The sequence below is a fragment of the Zerene cesonia genome, chromosome 14 (assembly GCF_012273895.1).
Source record: "Zerene cesonia ecotype Mississippi chromosome 14, Zerene_cesonia_1.1, whole genome shotgun sequence".
NCBI classification, from domain to species: Eukaryota; Metazoa; Arthropoda; class Insecta; order Lepidoptera; family Pieridae; genus Zerene; species Zerene cesonia.
Window position 1 is genome coordinate 8,320,017 of NC_052115.1, and position 11,997 is coordinate 8,332,013.

At 35.3% G+C, this 11,997-nt stretch overlaps 1 protein-coding gene across 4 annotated transcripts in view; it reads right to left on the bottom strand.

The window, feature by feature from the left end:
• Nucleotides 1-3,924: 3,924 nt before the first annotated feature.
• The window catches only part of LOC119831632 (E3 ubiquitin-protein ligase Nedd-4), a 24,612-nt gene continuing 16,539 nt past the window's right edge, over nucleotides 3,925-11,997 (bottom strand). For all 4 annotated transcript variants that reach the window (XM_038355065.1, XM_038355066.1, XM_038355067.1 and 1 more), the window contains 6 exons: nucleotides 11,435-11,644; nucleotides 10,211-10,317; nucleotides 9,534-9,667; nucleotides 8,925-9,153; nucleotides 8,122-8,291; nucleotides 3,925-7,833 (listed from right to left, as the gene is read on the bottom strand). In XM_038355065.1, coding sequence (XP_038210993.1) covers nucleotides 7,731-7,833; nucleotides 8,122-8,291; nucleotides 8,925-9,153; nucleotides 9,534-9,667; nucleotides 10,211-10,317; nucleotides 11,435-11,644 — 953 coding nt within the window. In that variant the 3' untranslated portion in view covers nucleotides 3,925-7,730. The remainder of the gene's footprint in view (nucleotides 7,834-8,121; nucleotides 8,292-8,924; nucleotides 9,154-9,533; nucleotides 9,668-10,210; nucleotides 10,318-11,434; nucleotides 11,645-11,997) is intronic.

Below are 11,997 nucleotides of genomic sequence, written 5' to 3' on the forward strand. Positions count from 1 at the left end.
CAAACAAAAAACTAAAAAATGCTTTAAATAGATAAGAGCTTCTTGATGTTTTTTAGAAAAATGATTTTAAATGTTGGTATTTAATGGACAGTGTGGGGATAAAAGCAGGATAATTTTCTTGTACCATAAATGAAATAATTTTGTTCCTTGAAATAGGTAATACCGGAGGTAAACTTTTGTAACATTTTTTCAAAAACACGGGATATTATTTTATAATGCTATGTGCGCATTCCTATACCTATTTTAATATAAGTTTCCAATATCTTTTCTGTGTGTGTGTTACGGAGGTACCTTTTCTTTTTTGTAGTCTATGAGCCAAAATATAAAAAGGTAACTATCTATGGCTTTGTCTAGTAATAGAGTTACGTTAAAAAATATAGTCAAGGGCACATTTTATAAAATAATTATCTAACAAATCCCCTCCAAATTGTCAGAACAAGACCAAATTTAAATAAAACCACACGAAAATCTTATAAAAAGGGATAGTTATTAACCACTTGCCTTATGCGTTTTTTTAGAAGCTCAGTTATTAGGCTGTTAAAAATTTCTAGACTGACCCAAATGCGTAACATTTTTTACACAATTAAATGTAACGTCCATAAAATATTGTTTCAATTTTAGTTTCTTCACCATATTTTATAATGCGCACTGGATTATAAAATATGGTAAAGACATATTTAAATATGTTTAAAACAAGTTTTACTTGCCAAAATATAATTTTCTTCCCGTACTATGGTGATGGTCGAGCCTATTCGGGATCACCTAACGATTGTTTGGTGTATACTATATAGTAGAATAAATAATTCTTCGAAAGTACCCTAGATCCGTTTTTATAGGACCTTCTTTTATTTGACTGTCGGTTAATTTTCAGACTCGCTTAATGCGTGACATTTTAACACCATCCTACTACTATTATAAAGGCGAAAGTTTGTAAGTATGGATGTATGGATGTTTGTTACTCTTTCACGCAAAAACTACTGAACCGATTGCAATGAAATTTGGTAAGCAGATAGCTGGACAACTGGAATAACATATAAGCAACTTTTTATCCCGATATTCCTACGGGATACGGACTTACGCGGGTGGAACCGCGGGGCGCAGCTAGTTTTTACATAAATTGCACAAGATATTGTCTTCAACATATTTTATAATGCACCTCTATGTGAATACGTTTAAAACACGTTTAACTTAAAAGAAATTATTTTCTTCCTGTAAACATATACAAAGATAAAGGTCGACCTTATTCGGGATCATCTAACGATTGTCAGATGTACAGTGGATTCTTCGAAAGTGCCCTGGATGGCTCTGCAGCTCGTATAATGATTTTGGTGTTAAATATGTTAGCGAGCTACATTTATTGACCGACTTCCAACACCGACAAGGAGAAGGTGCTATGTGCGTCTGTATGTTTTTTTTTGTGAAATGTTAGACCATATTTTCGGCATTGTGAACCGATTTTGAAGTCGTCTTAATTTTTGGTAAAAACAATTGATGTATGTGGTTGTAGTTATCTAAAATTGAACGGACTGGTTAATAAAATTAATAAATATCTGTCTAAAACTGCCGCGACACACAACCGGCGAACGAAAGCAATATTGCGAAAGCTACATGTCTCGGAAAGAAGTTCGATGACATTTCATTATGACATTGACCAATATGCACTTGACCAACCGAATTAACGTGAGCCACCGACGTTACGCAATTGTAAGTGGCTATATTGAACTATCACTGGTAATTTCTATAATTTAAACCGGCGAACGGCCTAGCACGGCCCTCCTAATATCTGTATTATAGTATTTTAGATGCGAAAGTAACTATCTATTTGTATAAGCGGAAATATAAAATTATGTAAGCGGAATACAATAGGACTTAAAGCCAAAGAGAAATCATACGTAAAATTTAGGGTTGGATTGGTAATTTGGACATATAGGTGATCCTTGAGTGCTCTAGGTACCACGTGGTCCGAGACCGGCTAATACTGAATAAAAACGCGTAAAACAATATTAGAAAGCAATCAATTACAAAAAGTCCCAATTACTTATTTCTATATACTTAAAATCTTTCGTCTTATGAACCATTTCATCGATTTAAGGGAGAAGAAACTCCTACGTCATACATTTGAAATATTCTTAGGGTTGGAATCGAACGTTTTTAAAACGAAAGCTCATAATATGGACAGATGAATGGATAGGTGGATGGATTTTTAACACAAAAATGGCTTATAAGATCTAGATGAAATCTGGCATAGAGATCAATTAGTCGTACAAGTAGGTGCCTACTAAGCTACTTTTTATTCAGATACAAGTAACGTCGCTGTCTGAAACTTGTATGAATAAGTGCTCAATCTAGAGTTATGCAAGCCATAGTAGAAGTCCATATAAAATTATGATCTTTGGATTACTTGTATAATAGAAGAACAATTCATCACAAAAAATTTAAAGTAACTTAATATAATAAATTTAAGTGCCTTAAGTGAAGTTAGGTAACTAACTTACCTAACCTTGTTTCTTACACAAAAATAAAAGTTGATAAATATGAAATTATGATAATATAGGAAGCAGAGTGGAAGAATTTCGATTACCGAAGCGGAATTACGGGTGGCCGAGAGGATAGGCGTTGCTACGGTTTTGCAAAGACGTGGGTTTGAATCCCGTCTCGTGTGGCTATTTTTTAAAAAATTATGTAATATTAACTGTACTTTTACATTTGTTTCTTATATAAATTGTACATAATCAATGCTGCTCCTTTGTAACCAGATTTGTGTTAATCGTTCCTGATACTTCATTGGCCTTGTTGACGTTGGGAACAGACAAACTGGTGATGAAACATAACTTGTTCTATCGACCTTCATAAGCAAATTTGTTTGGTGCGATAGTAGCCTTTTACCATAAATCAATCGTTAACGATATTAATATGCACATATCAACAAAATCCAGAGGTATTTTTATCAAACATCTATGAAGAATTACTGGTGCAATAAATAGCGTTACAATGTTTTTTTTATTATTTTGAATAAAAAATAAAACCTTTCATGCTTATTTTCGTTTTAAACAAAAATGTTAATTTTTCTCATCACCGTAACAACTGTAGATGATAAGAATCTTCATTTCATCTTATAGAAGTATGAATTTGATTAATTTTACAAAAATCTTACAAATAATTTCCAAATGTAATTGTTTATTATCTGCGTAATCACTATTTAAATATTATCATATTTAAATAGTGATATATAATCATTATTTAAATATTTAAGTATCGGCATCAGTTTCTCTTAGTTAAAATTTAATACCTATATATTGCTTGGTATAAAATTCCACGTTCTATGCAAGTGTTCCTAAAGTTGTTGTTACTTAGTTCAGTTTGGCGGGCAATGTCCAATGCAGTACAAGGGCTGTCACAAACTTTATCTAACTTAAGCATCATGATCGTGATAATCATATTATGACAGATAACATAATACTATACTAATATTATGTAAAATTAACATGATTTTAAGAGAGCAACTAGTTTCTTGCCAGCTCTTCTCTATAGAAACTGCTTTCCGAACCGGTGGCAAGTGGTTCTAGAAGTCTAATTTAATAAAAAAAAATAAAATTACAATATAATATAATTAAAAATATATATATATTCATAGTATAATATTGCTTGAATAATAACCACTTTTTATCCAAACTTTGAAAACATAATTATACTTTGTACTGTAACCTCTTGATGGAACTACACTTTAAAGTTTTAGATTTCCAAAATAATAAATTTAAATACCTACTTAACGATGAAATAATTTTTGTGATTGATCCCGTAGTTTTCGAGATTAGCGCATGCAAACAAACACACTCTTCGGCAATACTAATATTGATTATTTATTTTGAGAAATGAAGCATAACCAGTTCAATTAAACATAAGGTAGTAAATAAAATGAACGAATGTAATCGATAACTTTTATTTTCATGAATCTTGCAATATCAATGTTATATGTACACAATTTAATATAATATAATTGTATAACTCAACTAGCAATACGGTTGTTCTAATAAAAAAAAAAATTATATATCATACATACTATAATATCTCCCACGTCCATACAACGCAATTTATATGTTTATTCTAAAATTAATTAAAAAAAAATAGAATCGTATCTATTATCTATGTTTAAAATAAGATTACAATATAGGTTGGAGGGAAAATCAACCATAAAGTATAGAGAATAGATAATATAATTCAAACAATAATTCTAATAGAATATAAATTGCGCTGTATAAAATTATTAAAGGCAACACGCTTCAACACCATATTTTTATTGCTTGTCTATTCTCACGTAGGATAAAAAAATCAAAGCATGACGTGGCGTTGCGTGTTATTACAATGAAAAAAAAAACTGTAAGTTATCTGTTTAACCCTGGCTAATAAAATAAAAAAATAGCAAAAAAAGAATTGACGTACAAATTGCAAAAAAAAACACCGGCCATAAGCGAAATAATTTCAATATTTGTTCCATTTGTTTGATCAAAACAGTCTCTTAGCACATTTTATAATTTCATAATGTAGCACAGTAAAAAAGACACCAGTCTTATTCGACTAAAAAACTAAAATATATGGCAATATCTAGAATACTACATTTAAATCAGCGAGAGTTAAACAGGTTTCGCCCAATTCACGAATAATGCTCCGTCACCACTTACGCACACATAATTCGTGTATCTGATGCATGTTCTAACAAATTCACAGGCGAAATGCCATCAATGCAAAATCGCCTCTGTTCCCCCGCGTTCCAGAGCACATTTCTTTATTAGCAAAACCGTGAATTAGATATTTTATTGATATAAAACTATAACCAAAACGAACTTAGACAATACTTTAGTAAAAATAGAGATACCACTAAAATAAATACAAATTGCTCAATTTATTCCTTCGTCCATTTTATGGATCACCTAGCAATATCTTAAAACGATCTACCTACAGTATATACAGTGCACTAACCTAACCTCACCTTCCCGCCGTACAACGGGACATACATACAAACATTGTAAATTAACTCGAAGCGAAAGCAATTTAAATTATACATTACCATTAAATATAACTTAAATATAATGACACGTTGGAAATAATTAATATTGAGAATGTTATAAGTTTATTAACTGACCACGATAAAGCAACAATAATAAATAGAAATGTAAATAAATAATAATATTTTTTATTATAATATTAAAAATAAATAAAGCACAAGGTATATAAGATACAGGTGCGCTGATTTTCGTTAAATAATCGAATAGTTTTATACAAGGGTTTTAATCCAATGTTACCAATGGGAAATCGCTTCGTAACAAAACCAATAAAACAAAAAATTATACTCAAAAATGCTTATATAAGAGTTTGTAACCATAATATCAAACATTATACCTCACTGTAAAAAAACATATGTTGCTAATACTTTGATAGAATGCGTGAAGCCAACTAGCGAAGCGAACGGACTTTACACTCTATATGTCTTTACTCCCATTATTACGAGATGAGTTTATTTCTCTGTTCGTTCGGAACAATTTAACTCAAAATCACATTTAGAGAACCTACACGTTCACCAAGTTATATTTTCATTTATTATATTTTTTAATATTAAACAACTGTATCAACTCCCATTGATAACATTGCATAGAACCGTTTGGAACGTGTCTAACACGTTTAAATATATTTCTAATATATCATAAGACACTTATGGATTGCTGTGAACACAATCATGTATTCGTATTTATTGCATTGTGTTTTGATTAGGCACAGTGATTGCATTCCGTTTCTCTATGCACTTCTATTTTTCTATTTTAGCAATTGTTCACGAGAGTATAATTAAAAGATTTAAGACTTTTTCACGGATTTAAAACGCGATTTATTCGTTACATTATGGAATTCGACGGAAAGAAAATGTCTGGTTAAATTCAGGATTTATGGGGTGTCTAAAAATGATGAATCGTAACAGTCAGATCAGTATCATGTCCTTATATTTGCGATTTGACAATGTAATTGGGAATACGGCGTGCCAGTTATATATTTTGGATGGAGGAAAAACAATAAAATAAACTCTTTGACTCCTCCGTGTAATTCCAATGAGCAAATATTATACCTTTTTATTTATTTTTTCATGATTATTCGTTGTCAAATATCTTTTACTTTTTAAGTGAAGCGAATAGCGATAAGAGATTTTTTTTTTCGGTTTCGGGTTTTTTTGTTTAAAATTGTCGTTATTTAGAAGACTTATAATTGACACTGTGAGAAAATTATACACAAACGAGTGTAATAAAGTTAAAATTTGTGTGAAAGCCAATGAGAATCATTTAATATTTTGACGCGATGTGAAACATCATAGAGTTATATTAACATTTCTATTGCCATAGTAAAGATACTTTTCTACAAAACCCACGTCCATGGGGAGGGAGGCGCCAAATAAAACCGTCTAGTTCAAAACTTCCTTATTTTTTGTCGGTTAAAAAATAATATAAAGGCCAGGAGCACATTATATGAGAGATGTTGTTTTTATTTCACTTAACAATATGCAAATTTAAGTTTAAGCCGAAATTGACTAGAGAATTTGGACGCGTGAGCCGAGCATCGAACCTTGGACGGAACAACCGCTGCGCATGCGTCGAAATTTCTATTTACATATACAAATATAGTGGACACGCAATAAATTACATAAATGAGCAAAATTTATTATATTTTATAGATTTTAGAGTTAGTGGATTTTGTAGTCCTTTCATGTAAATAAAAAAAAATTATATTATACTCATTCATAGAGTTTTATAATGGCTAATTTACGTAATTAAAAATCTTATTATTTGATGATTTCTAAGTATTCAAAAACTGAAGATAAAACCAAACACGCCAACGTCGTGGCAAACAACGTGGCAACGGTTCGACTAATTAACGCTGGTTCGAATCCCGACTCGTGATCAAAGATTTTTTCTATTCTTTAAAAAATACTCAAACCAAAAGGCAGTTGATTCACAGCTATGAGAAAAATATATTACGTACGGCAATTAAAACAAACAAATACAAGCAAAGACTACAAAACCACATCGAGGTCGACAGCCCTAGCAGCAGGGTTGTCACAAATCGGAAAAAAAGTTTAAAAACGCGTACAAAATACTCGATAAGCACTCTCAAGATCACATAAATCAGAATGGCATTAAAGTCCAGTAAGATAAAACTTAACCGCGCTTAAGCATCCCTAAGTGCCGTATAGCTATACTTAACTAGTTAAGGCGTGTGTCTGTATGGATGGCGTTCGCAACCAACGTGGCGCCACTGTTGCAACTGCAACGACCAGCAAAGGGAACGATAGCAACAGCAGTAAATGCAACAGGTGCTACTGCCGTAGCTGTCACGGTGTATGCAACAAGAACGCTAATTGTAATAAAACAATGAGAGCAATAATTGCAGCAATTGTTGCAACAATCGACATTTAATGTAACGGAAAGATCAACCGATGTTCTGCAATATTTATTGACATTCCTGTGAAGTTAAACGTAATAGCAACAGTAGCAACAGCTGCAGCAACTGTCACACCATCTTGGACAACAGTCGTTGCATAATTCTCACTGCGACTATCAAACAGCAACAACTTTCACAACATCACAGTTGCAACACGCCCCACGTCAGCATTTACAAATGTCGCAGCAGCAGCAACGAGCCCCACTGAGTCAGCAACAGGAGCAAAGGGAGCAACAAGAGCAACAAGGCGATCAGTCGACGCCGGCGAAGCCCTGCGATCCCTCGATGGCCTTTATGAGCTTCTCGCGTAACTGCTGGTAGCTCTCGTATGGCGGTAGGTCGATTCGGTTGAAGCTGTAAAAGATAAAACATAAAAGATTAAGTAATCTAAAATTAAAAGTATACAAAATAACTTTTTATAACAAAAAAACAAAAATGCCTTCAAAGTTACAGATTTAAGACCAGATTTGATCACGCGGGAAGCACTTTCAAACAACAAATGCCATTTACTATACTAACAAAATTTACTAACTTATTAAAAAAATAATACTAAAACTACGTCCTTCTAGCTGAGTACAAAAGTAATGTATATTAATCTGTTTAGTATTTTTTTAATGCATCAGCTCCCCCCTCCCCTCTCACCAGGTATGCGCGCGCGGGTAGTTGTCGGGCTCCCCCCACTTCTCGATGGTGAACAGCTGCGGCCCGTTGGAGCCGTACAGCTCCTTGAAGCCGTTCATCGGCACGCGCGACGTGCCCGTCACGAACTGCAGCAGCCTCGACCGCATCTCGTTCGAGAACGACAGCACCACCTGCGAGTGGGTGGGAATTGGTGCTCAAGTGTCAAGGTGTATAGGTGAAACACACACATAATACGCAATAGAAAGAAAGAAAGAAAGAAATTTGGTAGATATATCCACATTTATAATATTACATTGAAGAGGGAGAATTCAATCTGATGACGAGGTGGCGTGCAATAAATTAATTGATTTTTCAATATAATCTGCACATGCCACATTCTCCACTACGAAAGAAATCATGGCGAAAATGACATTCTACATCTGTCAGTTCGACATGTGGCATTCTATATGATGTCTCCCAACCCGCACTTGGTCTCGAAGTTTCAGAACAGGCGAGCGTGCAGGAAATAAATGGATTTTTCAATTTATCAGCGCATATGGATAACGTCACTCGAAACGGTGAAGCAAAACATCATGAGGAAACCGGCATATGTCCTTGAGAATTAAAAGCTCGCCGACATGTGACATCTGTCGACACGCACTTAGCCAGCGTGGTGGAGAATGCCCTGAAACCCTTATAGGAGGCCTTTGTCCCAGCAGTAAGAACATATATGGGCTGATGGTGATGATTACACATAAATCTTTATGATTACAGATTACTTATTAAATCAATATCGGAAGATGGCGAAAGCCAGTGACACCCACCCGCCAGAACCACTGCACCACGAGGTGGTTCGCGTGGTAGTCCCCCTTGTAGAGCGTGTTGGCGCGCCAGTCGCGCACGTCGATCCGCTGGATGCCGCACAGCAGCAGCTCCAGCTCGTGCTCGTCGAAGATCTTCAGCAGCGCCGGCGGCACCAGCGCGCCCAGCCCCTCCAGGAACGCGTTCATCTGCTCCTGCACGCGCCGCACGAAGCGCCACTCTATCACTGACCTGGGGGGGAGCGAGAGGGGGGATCAATATAATTTACTCTCCATAACTTGAAATGTACCAACATTTTTGTGACTAAATATTATAATGAATTACTACCCTAATTAATTATTACCCTAAAATTAAAATTACATTTCTGTCACTAAAAGGACAAACTAAAGACTGTGTGTGCGAGTTTGTGTGTGTATGGTATTATGGTGTTGTATGAATGTCTTAAGTGTGTCGTGGTGTGTATGGTAATATGTTTATTGTGTGTGACGTGTACTATTATTTTAAGCGTATTATAATAAAAAATTAAATCGAATCTAATTAAAAATAAAGCTGTTTTCCCCTCCCCCCATCCAAGTAGGCAAAACTTAATAACTACCAACATCAGCACTCACTTGATATACTCGTCCTTATTCTCCTCGTCAACGGATATGTTGGCGCCGTTCGGCTTCAGCTCGCGCTGGTAGGTCTTCCCGAACTGCTCCTCGTCCACCGCGAACGTGAGGTACAGCTCCGACGGGTCGTTGTCCTGCGGGAGTATGATGGTAGATTGTTAGATGCAACTTCTGGGTTTTTTTTTTTTTTGATGTAATTGTCCTATAGTTGTCACTTTTTCCTGTTAAACATCACCCCAGTTTGAAACGGGGCAAATCCGTAGGAATTGGCCTTTGCTTTTGGTGTTCGTAAGTTGTTTATTCAATGTTCGACCGAACTACCCCCACTTTGTTAATATAATTTTTGCGACTGGTTGTGATTTGCTATCAATTGGCTACATCAATAAGAATCGCAATGCGTTCTTATTACGGTCGCATTAGTATTAAATACGGGCTGAGTGCCTTTGGATTTCTCAAATTTAAATTTTCTCACTACTATAGTTGATGGATTCTAAACAGTGTAATAAAATTATTCATTATCGTAATTGTCACCAATCCTTAAATGCACAAAGTTTGAATTAAATACTTCTTTAAAGTGGGTCATAATCGAGGCTAAAGAAGTCGGTCACATGTGTACATAAAATCCTCAAAATGTTGATTCAGCTATGTAATTTAATATAATATATAATAGTCCATACCCGAATCCACATGAGCGAATTATAATACTCCAAGTCGACCGACTCCATGTCCTGCAGGTCTATTGGCTTGCCGAGCATCATTTTGTAGAATGGACGGATAAAGAATGCTGAAAAAGGAGAGGAGCCATTTCAAAACTGTTAAAAATTGCATATTCAGTTATAAAATTATATAGAAAATTTATTTCGATTATCATTTAGTATGAGAAATTCCTCTTTGCTGTCTGTGAATGAATGATGCATGTCAATATTAATAATTAAAATAGATACAACATTTAATTTTTAGTTTTATAGCATTGAAATGCTTTATAAATGAGAAATTTTGAAAGAATAGAAAAAATTTGATCACGAGGCAGGATTCGAACCTGCGTATCTTGCCTAACCGTAGCAACGCCTAGCCTCTCGGCCACCCGTGATCCTGCCACAGTAATCGAATTTCTTCTACTCTTTCGGTTTCATGTCCCTAAGGGGCACCCCACGCCATCTATTGAGATGATTAAGAACCATCACAACCAATACGAAACATTATTTCAATGATTACAATATTGTATCGATGGAACGCGGCCTTTGTTAAATTTAATTTTTAGTTTTATAGCATTGAAATGCTTTATAAATGAGAAATTTTGAAAGAATAGAAAAAAAATTTTTTTTTGATCACGAGGCAGGATCACGAGGCAGGCTAGGCGTTGCTACGGTTAGGCAAGATACGCAGGTTCGAATCCTGCCTCGTGATCAAATTTTTTCTATTCTTTCAAAATTTCTCATTTAGATACAACATACACTGGTGGAGGGTCCTAGTTTTATCGATGACGGAATTCCACCTTCCTTCCTCCACAAATACATTTTTATATTCTTCAAGATAAAAAGAAGTGTGTTCAATAAAGCTCCCATTAGTTCATTCACCTAAGATTAATTAAATAATTTTAAATCAAGGTTCGCCAACCACAGTTGTGAGTCAATCACGCTGATACTACTGAACGGATTTTGATGAAACTTTGTATACAGACAGGGTATGAGCCGACTTGGGTGATAGGTGACCTTTTATCCCGATTAAATGCTCCCTATGATAAAACAGTAATCTTAATATCCGGGCGGAGCCGGAACGAGCGTCTAGTGACAAAAAAAAACGTTGGATGGGGGGGGGGAACTGGAATCTTAATATCCGGGATGGATGTGGAGGGAGGGGGGAGACAGTAAAACAAACTTGGAGCAAAGCACTGCACTCACCGTCGAGCAACTTGCCATGGTAGACCGCCATGCCGGCCACCCGGCCGATGAACTTGAAGTAGTTCAGGTGCTCCTCGTTGCACACGCCGCTGTTGGGGTTTATCTGCAGCGTGTAGTTGTCCATCGCGGAGTACTCGAACAGCCCGTAGTACGGGTTGAACATCTCCTTCGACAGCAGGAAGAACCACTCGCGCGCCAGGCCGCCGTAGTCTGTGTTAAAAAAAAATCTATTGTTAGAAAAAAATAAGGGGTTGAAAATTAACTTGAACGTAATAAGAACGTACTGCAGTTCTACACAACTGTCTAATTGATGTAGCCAGTGCATAACAAATCGCAGTCAGCCACAAAGGCAAATAACAAAGTGAGGGTAGTTGCAGAGGCCGAACGTGACGATGATGATGATTATTCACCTTTTTATAGGAACATTGGTTCCTTTAAAAAACTAAACGCAGGTAAAATGGTAAAAGTTTGTTTTGTTGTTTCTTACTCTACTTAGTCTGGCCATAAATACTGTTACACTTAATTATAAAAAAATATTACATTTGAATTTCGAATCTGTCATT